Here is a 26,856-nt window from a genome sequence, read left to right as displayed (position 1 = left end):
GACGCCTCAGTGGCGCAGGCAGAGCAGGGCGTCTCAGTGGCGCAGGCAGAGCAGGACGCCTCAGTGGCGCAGGCCGAGCAGGACGCCTCAGTGGCGCAGGCCGAGCAGGACGCCTCAGTGGCTCAGGCCGAGCAGGACGCCTCAGTGGCGCAGGCCGAGCAGGACGCCTCAGTGGCGCAGGCCGAGCAGGACGCCTCAGTGGCGCAGGCCGAGCAGGACGCCTCAGTGGCGCAGGCCGAGCAGGACGCCTCAGTGGCGCAGGCAGAGCAGGGCGTCTCAGTGGCGCAGGCAGAGCAGGACGCCTCAGTGGCGCAGGCAGAGCAGGACGCCTCAGTGGCTCAGGCCGAGCAGGACGCCTCAGTGGCTCAGGCAGAGCAGGATGCCTCAGTGGCGCAGGCAGAGCAGGGCGCCTCAGTGGCTCAGGCAGAGCAGGGCGTCTCAGTGGCGCAGGCAGAGCAGGGCGTCTCAGTGGCGCAGGCAGAGCAGGGCGTCTCAGTGGCGCAGGCCGAGAAGGACGCCTCAGTGGCTCAGGCAGAGCAGGGCGTCTCAGTGGCGCAGGCAGAGCAGGACGCCTCAGTGGCGCAGGCAGAGCAGGGCGTCTCAGTGGCGCAGGCCGAGCAGGACGCCTCAGTGGCGCAGGCAGAGCAGGGCGTCTCAGTGGCGCAGGCAGAGCAGGACGCCTCAGTGGCGCAGGCCGAGCAGGACGCCTCAGTGGCTCAGGCAGAGCAGGGCGCCTCAGTGGCTCAGGCAGAGCAGGGCGTCTCAGTGGCGCAGGCAGAGCAGGGCGCCTCAGTGGCGCAGGCCGAGCAGGGCGCCTCAGTGGCGCAGGCCGAGCAGGACGCCTCAGTGGCGCAGGCCGAGCAGGACGCCTCAGTGGCGCAGGCCGAGCAGGACGCCTCAGTGGCTCAGGCAGAGCAGGGCGTCTCAGTGGCTCAGGCCGAGCAGGGCGTCTCAGTGGCTCAGGCAGAGCAGGGCGTCTCAGTGGCGCAGGCCGAGCAGGACGCCTCAGTGGCGCAGGCCGAGCAGGACGCCTCAGTGGCGCAGGCCGAGCAGGGCGTCTCAGTGGCGCAGGCAGAGCAGGGCGTCTCAGTGGCGCAGGCAGAGCAGGGCGTCTCAGTGGCGCAGGCAGAGCAGGGCGTCTCAGTGGCGCAGGCAGAGCAGGGCGTCTCAGTGGCGCAGGCAGAGCAGGGCGTCTCAGTGGCGCAGGCAGAGCAGGGCGTCTCAGTGGCGCAGGCAGAGCAGGGCGTCTCAGTGGCGCAGGCAGAGCAGGGCGTCTCAGTGGCGCAGGCAGAGCAGGGCGTCTCAGTGGCGCAGGCAGAGCAGGACGCCTCAGTGGCGCAGGCAGAGCAGGGCGTCTCAGTGGTGCAGGCAGAGCAGGGCGTCTCAGTGGCGCAGGCAGAGCAGGACGCCTCAGTGGCTCAGGCAGAGCGGGACGCCTCAGTGGCGCAGGCCGAGCAGGACGCCTCAGTGGCGCAGGCCGAGCAGGGCGTCTCAGTGGCTCAGGCAGAGCAGGGCGTCTCAGTGGCTCGGGCAGAGCGGGACGCCTCAGTGGCTCGGGCAGAGCGGGGCGTCTCAGTGGTGCAGGCAGAGCGGGACGCCTCAGTGGCGCAGGCCGAGCGGGGCGTCTCAGTGGCGCAGGCCGAGCAGGACGCCTCAGTGGCGCAGGCCGAGCAGGGCGTCTCAGTGGCGCAGGCCGAGCAGGGCGTCTCAGTGGCGCAGGCAGAGCAGGACGCCTCAGTGGCGCAGGCCGAGCAGGACGCCTCAGTGGCGCAGGCAGAGCAGGACGCCTCAGTGGCGCAGGCCGAGCAGGGCGTCTCAGTGGCGCAGGCAGAGCAGGGCGTCTCAGTGGCGCAGGCAGAGCAGGGCGTCTCAGTGGCGCAGGCAGAGCAGGGCGTCTCAGTGGCGCAGGCCGAGCAGGGCGTCTCAGTGGCGCAGGCAGAGCAGGGCGTCTCAGTGGCGCAGGCAGAGCAGGACGCCTCAGTGGCTCAGGCCGAGCAGGACGCCTCAGTGGCGCAGGCAGAGCAGGGCGTCTCAGTGGCGCAGGCCGAGCAGGACGCCTCAGTGGCGCAGGCCGAGCAGGACGCCTCAGTGGCTCAGGCCGAGCAGGACGCCTCAGTGGCGCAGGCCGAGCAGGACGCCTCAGTGGCTCAGGCAGAGCAGGGCGTCTCAGTGGCGCAGGCCGAGCAGGACGCCTCAGTGGCGCAGGCAGAGCAGGGCGTCTCAGTGGCGCAGGCAGAGCAGGGCGTCTCAGTGGCGCAGGCAGAGCAGGACGCCTCAGTGGCGCAGGCCGAGCAGGACGCCTCAGTGGCTCAGGCCGAGCAGGATGCCTCAGTGGCGCAGGCAGAGCAGGGCGTCTCAGTGGCGCAGGCCGAGCAGGACGCCTCAGTGGCGCAGGCCGAGCAGGACGCCTCAGTGGCTCAGGCCGAGCAGGACGCCTCAGTGGCGCAGGCCGAGCAGGACGCCTCAGTGGCTCAGGCAGAGCAGGGCGTCTCAGTGGCGCAGGCCGAGCAGGACGCCTCAGTGGCGCAGGCAGAGCAGGGCGTCTCAGTGGCGCAGGCAGAGCAGGGCGTCTCAGTGGCGCAGGCAGAGCAGGACGCCTCAGTGGCGCAGGCCGAGCAGGACGCCTCAGTGGCGCAGGCAGAGCAGGACGCCTCAGTGGCGCAGGCCGAGCAGGACGCCTCAGTGGCGCAGGCCGAGCAGGACGCCTCAGTGGCGCAGGCCGAGCAGGACGCCTCAGTGGCGCAGGCAGAGCAGGGCGTCTCAGTGGCGCAGGCAGAGCAGGGCGTCTCAGTGGCGCAGGCCGAGCAGGACGTCTCAGTGGCGCAGGCCGAGCAGGGCGTCCAGCAGTGTCCACTGGAAAAGAGTCCACCGGTACTGGGACCACTGGAATATGATCCACCGGCACTGGGACCACCGGAACACGGTCCACCGGAACACAATCCACTGGCACACGATCCACCGGCATGGGGACCACTGGGACTGGGACCACTGGAACAGGCATGGAAGGAGCTTTCCTTCTCCTCCTCCGTTTCAAGACCACCGGAACAGGGTTCACAGGAACACGGAGTCCACCGGAACACGATCCACCGGTACAGGGACCACTGAGTGGGTGGTGAATGTGGAGCCATTCTTCCTCCTCCCCGGGCGATGATTGACTCATTAAGGCTCTGCCTGACTGATGTTGAGCCCCTCCGCTGCAAACAGGAACAGGTAAGCAAACTCCTTTATGCTAGCTCCGTCCTGCCGGAGGGAAAGGAGTCTGCTGTGTTGACCTTCTCCTGAAGCAGCGGAAGGGCAGGGAGATGGGAATAGGAAGATCCCCATTCTGCTGAGTCCTCAGATGGTCGTATCCTAATGTCACGGTCGGGAACACAAAGAAAATGGTGCGAGGACTCAAGTGCAGAATTGATAATTTATTTACAACAAAATAAAACAAGGGGGGAGGGATCAGAAAATTACATGAGCACATGCTCAGAATGACAAAACCCACATGTGCACACAAGACAGGACAGGCATGTGACAGTTTGGCTATTTGTTCAAATTGTTTTGAGAAATGCACTTTCTGTTTTGCAAATTGTGAGTTTGATTCGAGAAATGCACCAAAGCGACAGAAAAACTGTAAACTTGACCATCATTATGCTGCTGATTTTTTTAACACACCTTCCTCTTCTCCTGGCAAGATACTCTGCTCTAGCTGCAGGGTCAGAGTTCACACACTGCCTATGGTGAGTGTTTTTTTTCTTTGTTTGGCAGTGGCATCTGTTAAAATAGATGTAAATAGTAATAAATAAATAAATAAATAAATAAATAATTACTAATAAATGCATAGTTACTAAAATGAAATTAATGCTCTAAATATTTTTTTTCTCATACTGTACAAAAAAGGTAAAAAATAAACCATCTGAAACGTTTGTAAATTACCCAAATTGGATAAAATCTATTCCAAAAAATACTAAAATAAAGTACTTTACCATCAAATGAGTATAAAAGCACAAAGCCTGCCAATCTAGAACATATATCTATCATGGAAAACACTCGGCAGTCGTCACACCGCATGATATTTTTTAATTCACTCAAAATGTACAGACATAGATTTGACCACTTAAAATAACAAGCTAGGTTCCCACAAAAGGTCACTATGAAATTTATAATAAAAATATATATTTGTACAAATAACTTAATATTCATTGTTTTTTTTTAGGTCCAGACGGTCACACCACAGGATATTTTGACTCTTTAAATAACAGAAAAATTACAAATAACTGAAAAATTAAAGTGAGTACATACATGGGAGAGGTACTACATTTAGTATCTTTTTATGCATTTAAAACAGTTTTTAACTGAAAAATAAATCTGACAGAAAATTTAGGCATCACGTCATTGACCCAAATACTGCGCCAACCTGCTGTCAGGACGGTCTTACTGTAGGCGTCTCACAATAATCCACTGTGGCCGAGTTTATTATCCCACAGAACATAAACACAGACTTGACAAACAAGAGACTCACTGACGGCAGGTTGAGACATACAAAGCTGCACACACACACACACGTTTGTTTTTGTGAATTGTGGGGACATTCCATAGGCATAATGGTTTTTATACCGTACGAACCGTATTTTCTATCCCCTTACACTGCCCCTGCCCCTAAACCTACCCATCACACACACACACACACACTACCCCTAAACCTACCCATCACAGGAAACATTCTGCATTTTTACTTTTTCAAAAAAACTCATCCTGTCTGATTTATAAGCATTTTGAAAAGTGGGGACATGGGTAATGTCCTCATATGTCACCCTTTTCTGTAACACCTATGTCATACACATGTCATTATACACATTTTTGTCCTGATATGTCACAAAAACAAGCACACACACACACACACACACACACACACACACACACACACACACACACACACACACACACACACACACAGAGAGAGACAGACTAATGACTCAAAAAAAAAAAAAAACAGACCTGAAAGCAAATAAAAACAATGAACCGAAACACATGAACCAAAGGAACCACATGACAAGATGACATGAAGGGAACAATCACAAGACTTAAACATTAGCCAGTGAACAGGAAGAGGATTTAGCGTTTCCAGTTTATGTATTAAATTATCATTAGGGTAAGGCAGTACAGCTGACACACTGCGAGGATAATAAAAGAGTAGATCGATTAGCTTACTCCTCCCTGAAAATGATTAACGTCCCAACACTGCAGTATCATCAATGAAAATTAAAAGCAGCTTTATTTCTAAAACAACTTGTTTAACATGAAAAACGTCTCTTCTAATTTATGGGCCACAAGAGAAATATTAAGAGAATTAAAGTAGATGGCTGCGTCTCTCGTTGTCTCAGAGAGACTTTAACGGTTCATTAATGCAGTGGCAGTTTTCACTTTCTGTGGTGAATAACTGACGGGTTCGAGACTTCTCCACCGGCACACCGGTACATTTACACTACTGTAACTTGACATTATTTCCAAATGCCAAATGATGGACAAAGAGCGATTCTCTCCAGCTGAAGAGCGAAATAAAAAACACCACAGCCGATCAGAATGCACCTGACTTTACACAGAGCGATTGAGAGCAACGTTTGTCCATGGATGCTAATTATAGTTACTTCCGTATTTTCTTCTTCTCTAGGCCTATAGCTTCTGTAAAAAAAAAAAAAAAAAAGAGTACAAAATGGTTCCTTTTAAGGTACAAGTTGGTGTCACTGGGTCTGTACCCTTAAGGGTACATTTCTGTACCCCTAAATCAGGGGTGGCAAGTTCGGTCCAAGAGATTTGATGTCCTCCAGAGTTTAGCTCCAACCCATGATAAGCCACCGCAGTATAAACCTCACGGCTCCCAGCATGCATTGCAGCATTAAGTATGCCACCATTGTTGAGATTCATATGCTGATTATTGATATCTGTGTGCGTCTGAACTTTCCCCCTTATAATGCCTTTAAAAAGCAAAATTCAGAAAGTCTGTGGCAAGAAAGTATTATTGGTGAATATTATTTATTAACATTTTTATTCAGTGAGTTTAGTGTTACGACCTGTGTCTTGCACTTGTATTGCCGTGCCGTGTTTTCCTTCTCTCCTTTCCTCTTCTCTAGCTTTTCTCTGATAGGTCTATCAATGATCGGGTGGAGGATCGTTATTGGTTATCCGGCTGAAGAGTGGATGATAAAAGAATGCCGTCCGCACTCGACGGGGAGCTCATTGTTGGTTCGGCCGCGACCGGGTTGAGAGCTCCTGGATCCCTCCTCCGGCCGATGATCAATGTCTAGTCGTGTTATTTGATTCTTTGGGCATGTAAACAAAAACTATTACAAGAGCGTAGGGGTGTTCTGCTTTTTATTTTGAAACTTGTTTGGGTTCTGTTTATGTTAGGTAGATAGGTTAGTAAAATGTATTTTCTTTTGCTTTAATTAGGGTATTTAGTGTATCTTTCTTTTTCAGGTTTGTTTTGTTTGTTATGTTGGCCTTTGGACACCCTGACGAGATGCTCGCCCTTTTATGTATGTTCATTTAATAAATTCATATTTACTTATAGTGTTTGGTATGTTTGATTATCGACCGGAGTGATTCAGGGCTGGGATTCCAAAACCACAACCCATTTTATTATTATTATGCCCGATTAACACCTGTTTCCTTCCCCTAGACCGCGGGGCGTAATATTCAGTAAAACATTATTCTTCCTGATACAGTTTGTTCATGGCTTCTTTTGTTTTGAACAAATAAGTTTTGCTTACACTTTTAAAAAAAACACAAACTTTCTTAAAATCCAAGTCAAACGGCCCAACTAAAGGAAACACTGATCTCCATAATGGTGACCATTTTCAATAAAACATCAGCATCTAAAGCTGTTAATTCTCACTAAGATCTGCTATATTCAGGGCTGGAGCCAAACTCTGAGGAACACAATGGTATAACTGAACCCTAAGGACCAATTGTGTACCTTTAAAGGTACCGTTATAGGTTTTGTTCCCCAAAACGCCAATTTGTACCTCCTCCACTGTACCTTTATTTCGGAGAGTGAAGAAGCTCAAATAGACCGTTTATAAGAACTTTATCAAGGCCAGCCGTGTACAGTAATGAATATGCAAACAAAGGGCATGTTTTTTCTTAAATAGAAAAGGCAGATGTCAACCAATCGGATGTTTCCGGATGAATATGGGCTTGGCAGAAGAGCTCCTGCATGTGATCAGTGTCCTGACTCAGCAGCTGAATGAAGAGCTGGGTCATGTGACCGCCCGCCGCCGCCAGCTCAGCAAGCATTGGTTTATGGTTCAAGGAATAACATTATTCGGCAACACTTCATTTTACAGTGTCCTTGTTACATGTGTGACCCTGGAGCACTTCACCAGTCCTGCGTCACTCCGGTATATCTGTGGCAATAGCCAACTATACATTGACCGGGTCAAAATGATACATTTCTCTTTTATGCCAAAATTCATCAGGATATTAAGATCATGTTCCATGAAGATATTTTGTACATTTCCTCTGTAAATATATCAGAAATATATTAGTAGTAGTAATATGCATTGCTAAGGACTTCATTTGGACAACTTTAAAGATTTTCTCAATATTTAGATTAGTTTTTATTTAGATTTTCAAATAGTCGTATCTTGGCCAAATATTGTCCTACGCTACACTGCAAAATAATGCTTTTCTTTCTTAGTATTTTTGGCTTGTTTCTTGTCCAAACATCTACAAATCATTAAAACAAGAAGTATTTACTAGACAAGCAAAAGTACTTGTCTTGTTTTGGGAAAAAATAACTTAAAATGAAGAGAGTTTTTGTTTAAAATAAGATAAATAATCTGCCAATGGGGTGAGAAAAATAATCTTGTTTTGTGTTTGAATTAAGATTATTTTTCTTACCCCTAATTTTTCTTAGTTATTTTTTCCCAAAACAAGACAATAATTTTTACTTATCTAGTAAATGTTTCTTAATGTAAGACTTTTTAGATATTTAGACTAGAAACAAGACAAAAATACTAAGTAAGAGAAGCATTTTTTGCAGTGTAATAAACCACACATGTATGGAAAGCTCATTTATGTCAACTTTTGACCATTTTGCCTGGTTTTGTGGTCCAGGGTCATATATGTTACATGTGTAATAACAGTAAATTATGCATATTTACACGCAACTAACCCTAAAGCAAACCAAACCCTAACCCTATAGTAAGTACATATTGTTAATAACTATTACTCAGTACTTAAATATATAATTACACTCTAAAAAATGACCGTGATTTTAACGGTGTAAGGTTGCAATATTCTACGGTTAAAAACTGTTATTTGGTAAACAGAAAGTTTCCGTAGGAAACAGCACAGGTTCCGTACTATATACGGTGAATAACTGTAATAGATCTAACCTTATGCCTGTAACATTTACAAAAAAACAATGTAAAATCCCAACAGAATATTATTAGAAACCCAAAAACATATATTTTTTGTTTAAATCACAATGAACTTTTGTAAACTGTTAAACAGAATATTGTGTTATATTTACAACAATATGTGATTATAAACAAATTTGTTTGTTAAACCTACAAATATTGGTATCAACAACAGAGAACTACTGTAATACTTTAAAAACAATTTTGTTAATTTGATATCTAAATATTGTAAAAACTTATGTTTTAGTCAGTTGTTCTTAGAAATGTAAGTAATTTTACAAGTTTATGCACTTAAAAAAATGTCTAAATATGTATTTGAATTGCATATAAATGTTCCATGCATTTTGATTATGTAATTTTGACAAACAAATTAATAAACTTAATGAAAATCTTATTTGTAAATCAAACATAAATGAAACAGGTAAGATTCTCAGATGAGAAGCTCACTACTGAGTTAAAGTACTATTCAACCAGTGTTGACATTAATGAGATAATTAAGAGCCGGTTGAACATTAATGATGAACACCTGATGATGACAATCAGAATCACTGAAGGAAAGAGAAACACGAGAACTACAACTGACTTCAGCCACAGCTTTAGATGAAATCAACTGAAGATAAAAGAAGACATTAAATCTCTGAAGATCTCAGCAGAGGATTAAACAACTCCACAAACAGCATTACCAGCTTCACACATTACTAACCAGACTGACTTTATTTGTGTAATTTATGTTTTAATGAAAATAATAGGTTTTTTTGAAGTCACCATGATGGTGAGCAGTGTTTGCTTTAGTTGGGCTCTTGACCCTTGACTCTCCAACATTAGTTTTCTGGCTGCTTTAACTGTGTTTATAAAGCACTATTGTTATGGCATGGAAAGCAAAGTAAAAACATGGTGGGGTGATTTGGCTCTTTGTTCATGATGCTATAATCATCATCTAGTGATCACTGATCTTTTTCAGAGTCTAAGGTCCTTGTTATGTGTGTTAATTTTGTTTTATTCATAATAGTGGCCTAGCAATTTCGTTCTACAGCATGAGTTTCATCATGTTTCATTCATTGTTGTGGCAATCTAATAATATGCAGAGCTAATAAAATAAAAAAGTGTGCAAAAGGTTTTAATCTATGACAATTATATGGCAATCAAACAGATATCAAGAATCAGTGTAAAAATCTCAACAATAGTGACAATCAATGAAAAGCTTCATGCTGCAGTGCATGCTGGGTACCACCAATCAAAACTCTCCCATGGGTCCCAGCATGCATTGCGGCATGAATAAATTATCCATCTGAATTGACAAATTTTCTTTGATTCTTACAACTTTGTTTTTTACTTTTGCTGGTTTTCTTGTGACGTTTTATAGTAGCTTGTTTCATGTTAAGAGTAGATGTTTATCTGAATTTTTTTTTTTGCTTGTCACCATTGTAGAGATACATACACTGATTCTTGATGTCTGTGTGTGTCTAAATTATGCTGTAGTTTAAAACTTTTTTTATAAACCTGCATATTGTTTGATTACAACAATCATATTGGATATCATACTGCAAACCACATGGCTACTATTTCACATACAGAACATCACCTTTATAACAACATTATTAGAATCTGAATGAGCTCAGTGATTCAACCACTACATGACGATTATATCATCATCATTAAAGAGCCAAATCACCTGGCCATGGTTCTTTCTTGGCTTTCCATGCTATAACAAAAGTGCTTTACAAACACAGTTAAAGCAGCCAGAAAACTAATGTGAAAGAGATAAGGGTCAAGAGCCCAACTAAAGAAAACACTGTTCACCATCATGGTTATCATCAGGTGTTCATCATTAATGCTCAATCATCACTTAATTATCTCAATAACATCAACACTGCTTCAATGGTACTTTAACTCAGTAGTGAGCACACACATGAACACCGGGAAGTGTTGATTTTACATGAGCATTTTTTGGTGTGCTTTTCCATCCTGTTTAATTTTACGTATAACTGGCATATATCAATCACATTCAGTTTATTAATACAATTACACAAATCGTAATCTGTGTATAATCGTTTAATCTGTGTATACTTAGAAATGTGAATCGCATTAAGTTTATTATTTTGTTTATGTAAAAAAAATCCAAATCCATTGAAAATTTATATGCAATATAAATACATAAATCTTATGCTTTTTGTTTCCTTTTTTCTTTTAGTCTTTACATTTTTATGTAATACTTACTGGTTTTATATTTATATTTATGTAAAAAAAACAAAAATAAAAAAAAACAGTGCCTCCTCTAACCACGCCTAATTTTGAATTTCATAGTGTGCATAGTTTCATAATTCTCTGGTAACGGCAGCTGCCAGCGTTTTCCCGTAAAAACAACAGTTTTTCCCCATAAAATTTACGGTAAAAAACCGGCAGCTGTGGTTGCCAGAACTTTACCGTAAAAAATACGGCAGTTACGTTTTAGGTTTTACGGGACAGCACCATATAATTTAAAGGTTTATAATGTAATTATTACGGTTAAAAACCATTTATTTTACAGGTTAAAACTGTATAATTTACACATGTTATACATTTTATTTTATTTAACAGTAAAACACCGTTAAATGTACAGTTTTTCGAAGTGAAAAAGAACAGGGCATTGTGTAATTAACAGTGAAAAACCGTAAATTGACATTCCCAGAATTCCCCACGTGACACTTCGCATTTGATGCATTTTCATTGAATTAACTGTTTCTTCTTAGTTTTTTCTAATCACTTATGTACATTAAGGTTTTATTTTACATCTAATGTTGTTAAATTAATGTTTATTGCATATTAGCTCAAAGCCGGCTCACTGTCATGTAATTGGGATGAACCTCCTTAAAAACAATTATATAAAAGAACATATTTATAATGATAAAAAACATTTTCTTGAATGGTGAGAGAGGTGTATGGACACGTTATGCTCAGTAGTGGCTGTCTGGACAGTGGGCAGTTTTATTGAATTTAAAGGGATACTTCACCGGTTTTTCATATTAAACTATGTTATTCCCTTAACTAAGACAAGTTGACACACACCTCTCTCGTCTCAGTGCGTGCTCTTCATTTCTCTGACGCACGGTGATGATCTGATAGCATTTAGCTTAGCCCATGGTACCAAACAGAGATCAAGTTAGAAGCGACAAAAAATAAAACGTGGTGCTAAGTGGATTAAAAAGGAGAACTATAATGTGTGGTGGAATAGCACTTCTGTGAGTACTTCGACTCGGCGCAGTAAAAAGTCCCGGCTGAAACATCCTCCCTCACGTCTCACTCTCTCATTTCTGTCAATAGTGGGAGATGTGAGGGAGGATGTTTCAGCCGGGACTTTTTGTCTTAGTTAAGGGAATAACATAGTTTAATATGAAAAAGTAGTGAAGTATCCCTTTAATGCCTAAATGAATATATCCCAAAAGGCCTATGGCTTCCAGAAATATGTCTTCATCCAGTCTGAAATCGAACACTTCTCTACTATATAGTATGGGAAAAACAGTACACCAACAGAGTAGTGTGTCCAAATTCAAGGTAAACAGAAAGTGAAAAGTCTCCGGATGGCCTACCACTTCCGGCGTGATTCATACGTGTGCATACGATGGACACTTTACTATCTCATGAGGCCATCGGAGAGTGTGTATGAAAGGAGGTGAAGGGACGCAATGATGGTGGAGGTCACATGATAATGACAACATGGTGGATGTATTACGACTCAGACTAAGGGTGCGTTCACACTTGTCATGTTTGGTTCGATTAAAACGAACCCTGGTGCGGTTGCTCGGTTAGTGCGGTTCATTTGAACACATGTGAACGCTGCCATCCGAACCCTGGTGCGCACCAAACAAGCGGACCGAGACCGCTAAAAAGATGGGTCTCGGTCCGCTTCCAAACGAACTCTGGTGCGGTTCGATTGATATATGAACGCAACACGGACCAAAGACATGTAAACGGACCAAAAACCAGACGTAATGTCACAAGATGTGACGCATAATGCAGCTGATTTGACGACGCGGAAAGATCGGTGTACGTTATCCAAAATGAGTAACTTTAACGTTAGAGGGCAAACGTAGAGCAACGAGGAAGAGCCTCATCAATATTTGGTCAGACGAGCATGTTTCGAAAATGCTAGAAAAAACACACAAAAAGCATACCTGGCTCTTCTCATCAAAGTTCCTGTGTTGCCCATTATTAGCAGGTGCAGACGACAGCGGCCGTCTCTTTTGCACAACGGAGGAAATACTGCTGCTGTTTTAAATGTTTTGAACATTTTATGAGCTCTTCATGAGTTCTCAGCGGGTAAAAATAATGCCACATGTACACGCATAAAATGATCGCGTTTAATCCGGCACACAGCGTTGTTTTGAACATTTCATGAGCTCTTCATGAGTTCTCTGGTAAGAAATAATACCAAATGTGTTACACGCATAAAATGATCGCGTTTAGTCCAGCACACAGCGTTGTTTTGAATGTTTTGAACATTTCAGCTCTTCATGAGTTCTCTGGTAAAAAATAATACCATGTACACGCATAAAATGCCCGCGCGTGTAATCCAGCACACAGCATTGTTTTGAATGTTCGGTAAGCAGCTCCTACGTCATATAAGCCGACCAATCAGGTTGTGACCGTCTCCCTGTGCCTTTGGTTCGGTAACTTTAGGTTCGCTGTTAAAAATGCCAGTGTGAACACTAAGCGGACCAGGACTATTATGTTTGTTTTTGTTTTTTGGTCCGGACCAAACTAACCAAACTAACCGAACTACAAGTGTGAACGCACCCTAAGGGTGCTTTCACACCTGCCTCATTTAGTTCGGTTGAATCGTACTAGAGTTCATTTCCCTCTTTGGTGCGGTTCGTTTGGTCAGGTCTGAAAGCAGCAATCGCACTCGGGTGCGCACCAAAAGCGGACCAAACAAACATACCGAGAACTCCTTGAAGAGCTGGTCTCGGTACGATTTCAAACGAACTCTGGAGCGGTTTGTTTGTGGTGAGAACGTGATCCGACCTCGAACAGAACCAACTGCAAAAGTACTGATCATTTTTGGACTGAACCAGCTGCCGTAGTTAGCTGCGCTGACATTGTGTGCATGATATTATTACCTGATAGATCATTGGCAATATTTTCGGAAGATGGAAGCATGTCAAGAGTTAATAATTAATGCACGCCCCCTCTTGAAGTGACGAGTGATGCGCGCTCGCCGTCTGCAGTGCATTAGAACGTTGTTTTCATGTCGCATCCGCGCTTCATTATAGAAATGTTTTGTTTGCATACTGTGGTGAATACACACCGTGTAGTAAATTATGGCCAGGGACAAAACTGGCCCGCGCAGTCGTTTCTAAATTAGTGTTATTATAGTTTGCTGGCTTTGCCTCTCCTCTTGGAATTTTCCCACACGTAAATTCTGACCAATCGAAAAGCAGTTTAGGAAATACGCCATGGCCAATGAGTGATGTGGATGTTGTCACGTGCCTGCGTTTTGGTTCGTTTCAACTGGTTCGGACCAAAGCAATCAGTGTGGTGTGAAAAGGAACCAAAAAATCTGAAAAATGCAACAATGTATAATTGTTTGCCCTTGGTTCGGACCAAATGAACCGAACTAGAGATGTGAAAGCACCCTAAGAGGACGCGAGAGGATTTTTGTTTCAAGATCAGTCCAGACCACTGGGACTGCTGGGATATCACCGGTGCATTGTCTGATTTATTTATTAACATCATTAATGTGATTGGCTGTAAAACTGCTTCAGAAGCAATCAATAACTTATTTCTAATGTGATTTATTTATTATGTGTGTTTCAGAAATTAATGTGGGATTGAGTCAAAAATGCTCACACAATTATTATAAATACTCACAACTGTTGCAGTTCTTGTATGAGATCTGGGTTTGTATAGTATAACTTGTGATATAACAAAGCAATAATAATAAAGCACAAATCTGAGCATGACTGCAAACAGGATATTGCTTTAAATCAATCATTTGAACATTATCCTCCAGATTATTTATGCATTTGTAATTTGTCAGTTCAGACGCATCTTCTGCAGTGCAAAGATGAATTGAGTTATTAATGATTTGATTGGTTACAGCTCTATATATAGTGTCTTATTCTTATTATAATTATTGATGAGAAATAAGTCATTTCTCAGGTGGTAATGTGAATCTTTATGAGTTAAAGGAGTGCTGGTCTGGTCTTGGTCTCAACATACAATGACTATATTTGTGGACTATAAATAAACATGTTATAATAAAGCATATGCTGCAGAAATACAAATGTAATTTATGTAATGTAATCTCTCATATTTTTTGTTTCTTAATTATGGATATTTAGGAGATTCTGCAAGGTGTGTGTAACTAAATGGCGAGATTAGCCTGTAAAGTTTTAAATATGGATATTTTTCTCACACAAATGCATGGCTTCACTTCAGAAGGGCTTTATTAACCCCTGGAGCCGTGTGGAGCACTTTTATGATGGATATATGCACTTTTATTAACTTTAAAACAGAAACAGTCTGCCATTTAGCCTGGAAGAGCCATCTATTAATTTAACTCTGAATGTGCTTATCAGAAAGAAAAGTCATATACACATAGGATGGCTTGAGGAGGAGTAAATCATGGGGTCATTTTGATTTTTGGCTGAAATGTAATGTGTGTGTTGGCGGAGGACTCTCTTACCGCGGGCACGGCGGGCTGGTGTCCGCGGCTGAGCGCAGTCTGCGGGAGAGCGAGACAGGTCTAACTGCAGAACCGCAGAACACATATACGTCACTCACAACAGTCTGAGGGCGACAACAGCGCCACGCCACAGTCTCATGCCGGAAGTGGGCGGAGCTGATTTATCTTCGCATACATTGCTCTATTTGGAGCGTTTCAAGCCCAAAGTTTAAACGATGTTAATAATGTCAAGCATTTAATTAATAAGTTCTAATTGAAGATAGATAGAGAGATGATAGATAGGCTAGATAGATATACTCACTCATAGTTAAATCATATAAATATGTTTTAAAATAAACAATACTGGATATTAATACAAAATAAAATAATTTACGTTAAAAATGTATTTATAAAAAAAAACATTGTAACGTTTTTAAAGTAAAAAGTTGCTATTATTTTTTATTTATTTATATTATGTCTTAAATATTATATTAGATAAACTGAACACAAATCTTAACACACAAAAAATGAAAACAAAGATTGAGCATTTGAACATTTATTTTTATGACACAATATATTTGTTTTTTACTCAAGCATCTCAGAATAAACCTTTTATTCAAAGTATATAATATATATTACACAATTCTACACTGTTATGCATGATTCAGATTAATCAAACCCCAAAACACACAGAAATTGTTTAATTTTATAAAATGTTCCTTAAAAATCCCCTTAAGTAGCAAAGGGATCATATACTAGCTTGGGTTTGCTTTAAAAAAATACACAATCAGACCAAGGGGGATAAATTGAACTAAGTTGAAAGTTATTGCACAGCAGGTACATGACAAATTAAATCTAAAATAAATGTAACCTCTATAAACATTGACAACTGTCTCTTTGGCCAGTTGTCGGTCAACCATTCAGCCTGTGAAAGTTGAAGGGCTTTTTCCTAGTCTTCCACTTTCACATTTCAGAAATCAGGGCTCTTCCACTAAACTGTTGAAAACTTTTGGTTGTTCCACAGTCTTTACACTGCAGTGCAGAGGTCTTCTGTGATCCGTGGCTCCTTCATGAGACAAGGGTACAAAAAAATAGGATGAAATGTTGGAAGTGCTTTAACAATATCGTGTGTTGAAGTCAGGATGTAGCATGTATAATAAAGTTGTGAAATTCAGTTTCTCATGTCTAAATTTCTGACATAAATGATACCCTGTCACAATCAAATTAATTAAATATTTTCAGTTCAAAATGTATACAGAAATTAAAGGCAAGCACTTCATAGGGCTTCTCACACAGAGCTTATCGTCATTCTAAACACACTTTTAACCTCGGGTAAAGTAACATTTCACACTTTTATATTTACGTGCTTTGGACAGTCACTGAAACACTGTGCACTCTATATAAACAAAGTCAGCATTGAAGAGGAAAAACATCAAATGCAAACAGAAAACGCAATTGCAGCGAAGAAGAGACCATTTAAATTAATGTATAGTCTGAAATGTCCATTCAGGATAAACTTGTAATACAAGGACATGCAAAGCTTGAGCATTTATGAAAACATATTGTGTGCAGTGCAGTGTCTGTCAGTGACCCTGATACTGCACATATGTTATCCCATGGTTTATTAAAGTACAGTGTGGAACGGCAGTGTATGAATGATTGTTCATCTCAGGTAAATGATGATCACTGTGAAACATGAAGCAAGATAACCCAAGATTCTGTATACCTGGAGTTTACTATTTCAAGTGTGAAAAGCCCTCATGTTTTTTATCCCAATGAATGGAAGCTTGTATTTTAAAAAAAAAGACCTTTTCCTTCTTTTTCTTACCATTAACATGAAGATCCTACTGTCAATAGAGCCATCCAACTGTTGTGGAACAGTCTAAAACAATTCGAACGTTATAGAATAGAAGAACATTCCTGGAAAATGTGACATATAACAACACACTAGCTGTATAAGTAGCTTATGTCTTTATTAGAGCCTTTTAAAACTAACCTTGTTTTTGATCAGCTTCCATTATCCTGGGTGACATTCTGATTGTCAATTTACTGCAACAAAATCAAACAGATATATATAATGCTTGGTTGTGTACTTAATTTAATTTTAATGGGACACATTCAAACACATGAAATAGTGTTTGCATTTTGTTAGCTTAAGCACTATATATATATATATATATATATATATATATATATATATATATAGATACACTTGAAACTTTATAACCAACTAATTCAAAAGGGACAACAAATAAATACTATTTCTTGCTACTGTGTAAATAACTCAAAACCTTCATACCTCCATGGACAGCTGCTTTTTGAAGTGAATATGAAGGTGTACTGTGCCATCTGGTCAGTTTAAAACACTGGGCAGTAGAAACTGTTGCAGAATGTCTTGCATTGATGTACATGAAGTAAAGCTGATCCTCAAATCGTAATGCCTCAATAAATTAGTGGGAAAAACACATAAAACACTGGTCAGTATCAGATAAAAGCAAATAAAAAATACGGCGCCAACAACAAAATAAAATCGCAAACAATTGTTACTTAAACCAAGACCATATCAACAGACGCGATAGACATCGTAAAGCAGAGCACATTAGAAAAAAATAGAGCCACGTTCTGTATAAAGTGTTAATACAACAACGATGGATCAAATACACAACACAAATAAACTTTTAAAACCACAACACAAAACAGCTGTTTACCGTGTTCTCTTCTTCCGCCGTGCCGATTGTTTAGTTTTCGTGAACTCCACCCACTTCCGGCATGAGACTGTGGCATGGCGCTGTTGTCCTCAGAGCGTTGTGAGTGACGTATATGGGTTCTGCGGTTCTGCAGTTGGTTATTATTGGGGAGAGCAGGTGCTCGTGCTCGTGCTCGTGCCTCAGCCGGAGGTTCTCGGCGTGCAGCTCACACACGCGCTGCTCCAGCTCCAGGATGCGCCTCTTCTGCCGCTCCAGAAGCGTCAGCTGGGTCTGGATGATGGCGTTCAGCTCCTTTAGATACCCCAGTGCTGCCGCATGCGTCGGCTGCTCGCTCCGGCTGTCCATCTCTGCTCATTCAGCCGCACTGAGCCCAGTCAAACACACGAGAGGAGCGCACGTCACACGCCCGGCCATGCTTGTGTCAAACACTGACTCTGCGTCTCATGCGGTGCCACTAAAGGCTACACATTGTCTCTCCACCATCACAGTTCTGGAAGCAGGAGTTAGTGGGTCAGAGCAGGATATTAAATCCTCTGGCACTTCAGTGGTGACGCAGTAACCGCACGCAACAGCTGCTACAATAAACCCGCCGCGCGCAAAACAGAGGCTTTGATTGGTCGACTACTTGGACGCCCTCAGTGCTGCATATTTATTACACTTTGCTAGATGTGTGTTTAACTGAGATGTGCTATATATCTGCAGAGGAACAATCTTTTAGCGGAAACAGAAGCCTAGATTTATTACAATCCTGATACTAACTATTTTTGGTATTTGTCGCAGTGTTATTATCAGCAGACGGGCTAAGTTTAAATACTAGAGTGCGGAATGCGGATTGGGGTTAAAATCTCTTTTTTCATGCGCGCACGTGTTGCGCGTTGTTGTCACAGCGACATAAACACATTTCTGCACACAAGAAGATGGATGTTAGGGTAATCTTTTACATTTATTTTAATCACAACAACAAACCACTGCATCAAGTTAAAGGGGGGGTGAAACACTCAGTTTCAGTCAGTGTCATGTCAATCTTGAGTACCTATAGAGTAGCATTGCATCCTGCATATCTCCGAAAAGTATTTATTTTTTTAATAATTATATAAGAAAGATGCGCTGTTCCGAGTCTTTCCGAAAAAAGCCGAGCGGGTGGGGGCGTGTCGTGTGAGCGGAGCTAAATAATGACGTGTGCAGCAGCGCGCTGTGTTGAGTCGAGTGCGTCGTAAAGCTGTGTCATCCCTAACAGCGGGAAAAAAACTTTATTCAAAATAAAAATATGGCTTTTAATCAGATACAGCCATACATCTATGATCCGGAATCAGACCCAGAGGCTGCAGTTGAACAGGAGCAGCAGCAAAAACGACTAGAGCAGGACGTCTGTATGTGGTACAAGTTATACACTAACTATATAATATGCTTAGCGGCTTGTGTTATTTACATATTTATACTTGAATTATATCGTCGTATTTTTGTCTTTGAAGGTGTACATGTGGGAAGTGCAGTTGTGCACGTGTGTTTGTGTGTTTACGCGTGGTTTGTGTAGACAGTAAGCGGACTAAAAAAAACACAGACATTTGAAGCAGTCTCACTCACCCTTCTAACGTTGGGACTGCTCCATCATTCAGCATTAGGCTATTGGAAAATCCGGCGTCGAGCTGGGCCTTGTTTATGAAACAGTCGGCACCGAAATGCAGCGAACAGATATAAACATTCGCGCAACTCAGTTGCTGATCCGGAAAAGCAAATTACATCCACTGTTGCCTTAACGCGGGGTTTTGGGGGAATCTGTGCAGGACTGTCTTGGTCTGGCAACCAAAAACGCACTTTTTTGGTGACATTGTTATGTGCACATCACCTGTCCAGCGCATCCTACAAGCCAGCGCTTTGATGGGCGTAGCCTGTTACTTTCGCTCTCTCCCTCTCTCTCTCTCTCACGCTCTTCCGGTAGAATTGTCCGTAAGGCCCATACAAGGAAATTCCGCCCCCATTAACGTCAAAGGGGACGCATGATCGCAAAAAACTTGCCGAAACTTATGAATAACCGGAAGTAGTATTTTTGACAAAGAAATACTCCCATCAAACGTCCACCTTAACTTTTGAAACTTTGTCTATGTTTAGTATGGGATTCCAAGTCTTTAACAGTGTAAAAAGATCAGTATGCATGAAACAGCATTTCACCCCCCCTTTAAACAGGCCCGTTGACTGCTTACATAAGCCACGTTTCCACCGCAGGAACTTTACCCAGGAACCAGGAACTTTGGGTGGTACTCGTTGTGTTTAGACCGCAGGAACCAGGGTCTGGGTAAATATTTCCCCCTCCAAACGGCCCTGCTCGCGAGGTAGTACTTTTTCAAAGTTCAGGAACTTTCGAAGGCGGGACTTGGGCGCTGAACATGCTGATTGGTTGAGCTCACGCAGCATTTTATTTCAACCGGCATTTTTAAAAGTCTTTTGTGAGGTTCGTTCTGGGTTCAGTAAATATCAGTCTTGCTCTCTGTCTGATGGCGTGCGTTCGTCTCAGCCGTAATAGCTGATAATAATATACATTGTCATTTTAAATCTAGCTTTACAAGCTTTCTGAATATGCTAGTGCTCTTTTCTGTCGTTGTTAATTACCTCTTTAGTAAACCGATACATAACCAGCAAAAGCAGCACAGCTTGAATCTCTTCCATACTCGTTATTCATTTTTTTACACTCTATTTTTCACCATGTAAACGACCTGACCGATTACTTTTAAGTGTGCGTCCTTACATGACGTGCCAGAGCGCGCCGCGCTCATGTTGACAAGAGAGGAAAGCAAATTTTTCTGAGGTGTAAACTTTTTATTTCGTAAGTTATGAAGATAATGTTGGAATAATGACACAGCGTATATTGCCCCAGGCAACTGCGCCTGACAGAAGTTTTTTTTTTTTTTTTTTTGAGATGATTATTACACTTTACAACAGATAAATAGCTTATGTTATACTACTGTATTAGTCCTGGTGGCCTTTAAGAGTTGCTATGGCTACAGTAAACACACTCCAGCTGCTGGAGAAAACAGCGTTGACATTTTTGATGCGGCAGACAAACTGCATGTGACAAAATGATTGCGATTGATAGTCATTACATGTTAACACCAGATCGGTTTAGATAACGTTCAGTAAACAGTCCACTAAATCTTTCAATCGGTACAAAAAAATGGGGGGGGGGGGAGTTCCTGTAAAAAAGTTCCTGGTACAAATTGTTCCTGGTAATGGTGGAAACGAGGCTAATATAAGCCGTTTTAAATTTAAAAGGTTCAATGCCTTAACGCGCTGACGTGACCGAGCCTAGCCCGAGCCCGAACCCGAACTAAAAATCTGTCCGAACCTGGCCCGGTCCGTCGGGTATTCGTCCTCTATTACACACCTAAAGCTGTGATGCCATTATACTGATTTCTGTTTACATGCATTGCCAAAACCTGAGTGACTAATGGAAATAAAAAAGGAGCGAGGGCATCCTTGCCTAATGCCACATAATGAATATCAAACTTTGCCGATGGGATCGAAATCCATTGGGGTCTCCCCGGGCAGGTTCGAACCCTGCCGACTACGTGATACTTTGTCTGTTTCCTCCAAGCATTGTGTCTTAGAGGAGCTTTGTTTGAGCTCTATATCTGACTTGTACCTGGTGTACTCTACCCTACACATTCAGCCAAGAAAAAAACGCTAATTTCTTAACAGTGTAGTTGTGGCCAAGAGGTTAAGGCGATGGGATCGAAATCCATTGGGGTTTCCGGACGCAGGTTCGAACCCTGTCGACTACGTGATGGTTTGTCTGTTTGCTACAAGCATTGTTTCTTTCAGGAGTTTTGTTTGAGCTCATCGGCCCTCATTTATCAAAAGTGCGTACACCAAATTTCCAGCGTACACCTTGCGTACACCCAAACCCACGGTGACTTTGAGATTTATCAATATGGACGTTGGCGTACGGCACGCTCAAATCCTACGCCAGCTCACACATGTTTATTTTTGTGCAACATGGACTTCAATGTTTAATTTGTGTGACTTTACCAAAGCGTTTGATTTGTAGGCCTGTATTCCTCCAGTTGCGAGCCGGTGTGCTTTACCTGACGGTTCAGGGTTAGGCCCGGCGGCTGCGCACGGACTGGGACTAAAATAACTGAGACTGACAAAATAATAAAAATTACATTCTTCTTCTTTTAAATAATAATAATAAAATAAATAATAACGGCATTCTTCTTCTAAATAACAATAAGCGTCATTAATAATAAAAATCATAATAATAATAAAACGAATCTTACAAATGGTCATGCTATTATTAAAGGGAATGAATGGTCCTCCACATCACATCATCATCATATCGTGCACCCCAATACATGTGCCGTGATACGAAATTAAATGCTAATTGTTTCAAAACATGTTCTGTAAAATAATGCATTGTGATAATTTCTCATCCAAACAGCTTTAAACTGCTGGAGTGCGCTTCTCAACCTCCACACTATTAACAGTACTCGTAATTTGGGTCCATATTTTGTTTTTGTGGGTGCCTTTAATCCCACTCTTTAAACTCCCAAATAAAACAATTTCGTTTTTTCCCACTTCCCTGGTGATGGTCTCGCGTCTCAATCATCTCAATCATCTAGTTCAGTAGTCAGAGCACTGATCAGGGAGTCAGCCCATTGACTTCTGTCCTAATCAGGGCCCTGAGTAGTGGAGTAGTGAGATGACTGAGCGCGCCCGATCTCCACGTCGGAGAAGTTTCGCTTCTTTGCCGTCTTCCGTGTGTCCATGGCGTAAAATGAGGGCGTGGGGGAGGCGGAGACTTGAATCTATAGGGGCGTGTTATTCTAATGACGGTCGTTTTCAGCCGTGGCGTTTATCAAGGGCAAGTATTGCGTACATCTGGATTGCAGAGGTGCGCACAGCTTCATAAATCAGGCGGTGAGAGGAGTGTAAGCATAATCTTACGCCAACATATACGCCCGTTTCTACGCAAGATTGATAAATGAGGGCCATTGTGTTCTCTAACTTCAGATGCAGCACACATCTAAATTTTGTAGCTGGGTCACTTTTTCCTGGTTTACTTTACCCGTTACATCCCGACAAGAAAATAGTATGCTGCTCGCTGAATGGGGTAGTCGTGGCCGAGAGGTTAAGGTGATGGACTTGAAATCCATTGGGGTCTCCCCGCGCAGGTTCGAACCCTGACGACTACGTGATACTTTGTCTGTCTCCTTCAAGCATTGTGTCTTTGAGGAGCTTTGTTTGAGTTCAACGTCTTCTCTAACTTCAGGTGCAGCACACATCTAGATTTTGTAGCTGGATGCATTGAACCTGGTGTACTCTACCCCCTACCCTCTACACTCATTTAAGTACCATAAGCAAGTTTTACAGAACTATTAGCTACATCCATTGTAGCCTACAATGTATTAACTGCTTTCAAAAACCCATTCCATGAAGCTCTCTACACTGATCTTGAGCTCATCTGAAGGCCACAGAAGTCTGGAGGTCTGGAGCTGTTGACTCTGCAGAAAGTTGGAGACTTCTGCGCACTGTGACCCTCAGCATGCGCTGACCCCGCTCTGGGATTTAACACTTCGTGGCTGAGTTGCTGTTGTTACCAATGGCTTCCACTTTGTTATAATCCCACTAACAGCTGAGCGTGGAATATTTAGTAGTGAGGAAATGTCAGGAATGGCCTTATTGCACAGGTGGAAACCTATCACGGCCCCACGCTTGAGTTCACTGAGCTCCTGAGAGCGACCCATTCTTTCACTAATGTGTGTAGAAGCGTCTGCAGGCCTAGAGCTTGATTTGCACACCTGTGGCCAACATACGGTTATTGATTTTATTAGGAAAATAAGACCCATTTATATTAGGTGGCCTTAATGTACTAACATTAATAATTTGATAAATTGCACTTAGTGTACACACACACACACACACACACACACACACATAATCAATCAATCAATCAACTTTATTTATATAGCGCTTTTACAATCACGATTGTGTCAAAGCAGCTTCACAGTGTTAAACAGGATAATATTGCAACAGAATTAGATTTGGCTGTACAGTCGTTCTGGAGTAAACAGTGACGTTATCAGCTTATTTTAATTTATCATAGAGCGACAATGTTGGCAAATCAGTATTATAGTTTATAGAATTAAATAAGACCTAATTCATACATTTTATTTGTATAATAAGTTGAATAACTTGGATCATAATGTTAGTGTCCCCAACTGAGCAAGCCAAGCCAAAGGCGACCAAAGGAACCGAAACTCCATCAGGGTGTGATGGAGAAAAATAAACCTTGGAGAAACCAGACTCAGTCGGGGGGCCAGTTCTCCTCTGGCCTATTAACACACAGTGGAGGATTATTATTCTGGCAACCTTACAGGTCCGAAATCATATTAGATTGGAATATTCAAAATTTCATGGTATCACGGAAGAGACGGATTTATTTAGGATGGGGCGTCGATTACACAAGAGTATGAATACATGAATGCTTTTGCTACGGGACTACTTTCTGATGATTTAGTTATCATCAACAAGGAGCTGACAACATCTGATGTCACATTAGCTTTGCTTTCTCAGCCACAACTCTTGCGTTTCACACACACACAGTTACAGCAGCCTCAGAAACGCTAACACACGTACGGGGACCAAGAGCCCAACTAAAGCAAACGCTTCCCTCCACAATGGTGACTTCAAATGAACCATAAATCATCAACATCTAATTATCTGTTAATTTTGTTTTTATGATTTTTGGATAAACACACTTTGTCTGTGAGTTGCTTTGCAATTACAGATAAAACATATGTCCACAATGAGCAGATTTGAACTAGTGTTTAACCTTGAGGTCCATGAGGGTCAATATCAGACGTGCAGATCACGTCCAAAACAGACGTCATAAAAACTTTCATTCTGGCTCCTCAGTGGACGTCTTCTCAACGTCTGCCTCTAGTGGCAAAGAAATCATTAGAATTATATTGAAAATGCTGGATCTCATGTTATAATCAACCAGATAAACCCAACTAAGAGACTCTAAATTAGTTGAGTGATTCAGATCAAGTAATGACAACATCAAAACATAACCAACACCAAACAATCAGCTTTTCTCATGGCTTGTCTGACTGTTGGTTACGGCATCAAACAAAATATAATCTTACAAAGTCAAGGGTCAAGAGCCCAAGTTAAACAAACACTGATCACCAAAATGGCCTCAATTGGTAATTCTGTTAACATCATCTTCAATAATTGCCAATCATCACTCCATTAATCAGTTAATTATCTTATTAACTTTAACACTGCTTCAGTGTTACTTTAACACTCTTATTTTAACACTTTAACACTCTTGAGTGTGGTCTCACATGTACTCTCAGGAGAGTTAATTTAACACTGGAGTTTTTGCTGTGTGCCCGCAGTAGGTACTGTCTTTAGGTGGAGCAGAGGATGCTCGACTTCAACTTCAACTTTATTCATTATAGCACATTTTACTGCAATTCCAATTGCCCAAAGTGTTTCCAATATCAGTGAGACATACGCAATATCAAACCAAAGAAATTTTAAACAAATGAAGAAATAAGACGAGAAAAATAAAAATCTAATGAAATAGAATATAATAAATGTATCAAGAAACTATCTCTAAACATGGTCTATTCTCAACAAACGCTACATAAAAAGATACGTTTTTAACTGAGACGTGAAACCTTCAAAAGTAGAAGCCTGCCGAATGCAATGGTAGGCTGTTCCACAGTTTTCAAGTCAGAAATCACACACACACACACACACACACACGCACACGCACACGCACACGCACACGCACACACACACACACACACACACACACACACACACACACACACACACACACACACACACATACACACACACACACACACACACACACACACACACACACACACACACTTCCTCACACAGGTCCTCCACTGAGCAGTCATTCTTAATCATCCTGTAAGGGAAGTCCTGAATGATTGCTGGGAAATTTTAAATGTAGCTGGTAAAGGTTTCGCGTGGAAAATAAAGGGGTGGGTAAATGAAGACGGTCTAGACTCAATATCATTTGCACCAATAGTAGTAATATCCCCAATTCCACCTTGGATACTTGCACAACCTGAAATTGACATAAAATTATATGAGAACAGAAGGGAAATGGATGAAGTTGTTTGTATAAATAATTATGTTACTGAGTATATAAATAACTCGCATTATTCATTTCTTCAAATATATACAGACGGTTCGAAGAGTATAGAGACTGGAAGAACAGGGACTGCATTCTATGTTCCAGAGTTTAAGGTGAGGAAGGCTGGAAGGATAACAGATGGCACATCAGTATATACAGCTGAGATGACAGCTATTCTAATGGCACTAGAGTGGGTTTATGAAGTCAGACCTGATAAAGTAATAATATGCTCTGATTCAATGGCAGTTCTTGGGAGTTTACAGTCATTGCATACAAATAGAAATGACATTTTAACTGAAATCATGATCAGGTTATACAGTTTACGACAGGTGGGAATAATAATTCGGTTTATGTGGGTTCCAGCACAATTCATGATAATGAAGAAGCAGACAAAATAGCCAAAGAATCATTAAAAATGAAGGAACCAAATATAAATATTTCACTTAGTAGATCAGAAGGTAAACATTTTATTTTAAAAACATGTAATAAGAAATGGCAGACAGGTTGGGACGCGAGTCATACAGGTCGGCACTATTACAAAGTACAAAATACCATAAAGAGAAGTAATATAATTCACAACTTAAGTAGAAGAGAACAAGTTATTTTCACACACTAAAGAACAGGGCATTCGAATTTAAATCATACTTTACATATTATGGGGAAGCATAACACAGGTTTATGTGATGTATGTTTAATCGAGGAGACAGTGGAACATGTTTTGTATAAATGTAAGGCTTATTATAAAGAAAGGAGGATTCTTAAGGAAGAGTTACAAGTAGTAGGGTGCCAGGAATTTTCTATAACCAATTTATTGAATGATGGTCCAAAGTCAGGAAAACAAATAAAGACAATCATGAAATTTATTAAGAATAGTGGGTTATATTATAGGATATAGAAGTATTTAGTTCATTCTTTTCA

At 42.2% G+C, this 26,856-nt stretch overlaps 1 protein-coding gene and 1 long non-coding RNA gene across 3 annotated transcripts in view; both read right to left on the bottom strand.

Annotated features, from left to right (window-relative positions):
• Positions 1–18,329, bottom strand: part of iqsec1a (IQ motif and Sec7 domain ArfGEF 1a) — a 238,640-nt gene extending 220,311 nt beyond the window's left edge. Inside the window, exons 1-2 of one of the 2 annotated variants that reach the window (XM_067447006.1) lie at positions 17,914–18,329; positions 15,073–15,123 (exon numbers count right to left, since the gene is read on the bottom strand). In XM_067447006.1, the coding sequence (XP_067303107.1) occupies positions 15,073–15,123; positions 17,914–18,104 (242 nt within the window). In that variant the 5' untranslated portion in view covers positions 18,105–18,329. The remainder of the gene's footprint in view (positions 1–15,072; positions 15,124–17,913) is intronic. The other variant, XM_067447007.1, reaches the window with a different exon arrangement.
• Positions 15,750–17,721, bottom strand: LOC137079061 (uncharacterized). Its single transcript, XR_010905395.1, has 4 exons — positions 17,351–17,721; positions 17,048–17,100; positions 16,880–16,933; positions 15,750–16,117 (listed from the first exon to the last, which is right to left on the bottom strand). It is a non-coding gene; the product is annotated as an uncharacterized lncRNA (long non-coding RNA).
• Positions 18,330–26,856: the final 8,527 nt, after the last annotated feature.

This window comes from Pseudorasbora parva, chromosome 6 (assembly GCF_024679245.1).
Source record: "Pseudorasbora parva isolate DD20220531a chromosome 6, ASM2467924v1, whole genome shotgun sequence".
NCBI lineage: Eukaryota > Metazoa > Chordata > Actinopteri > Cypriniformes > Gobionidae > Pseudorasbora > Pseudorasbora parva.
Note: the sequence above shows the minus strand (reverse complement) of the source record. Positions and strands in the feature narration are given on the sequence as shown.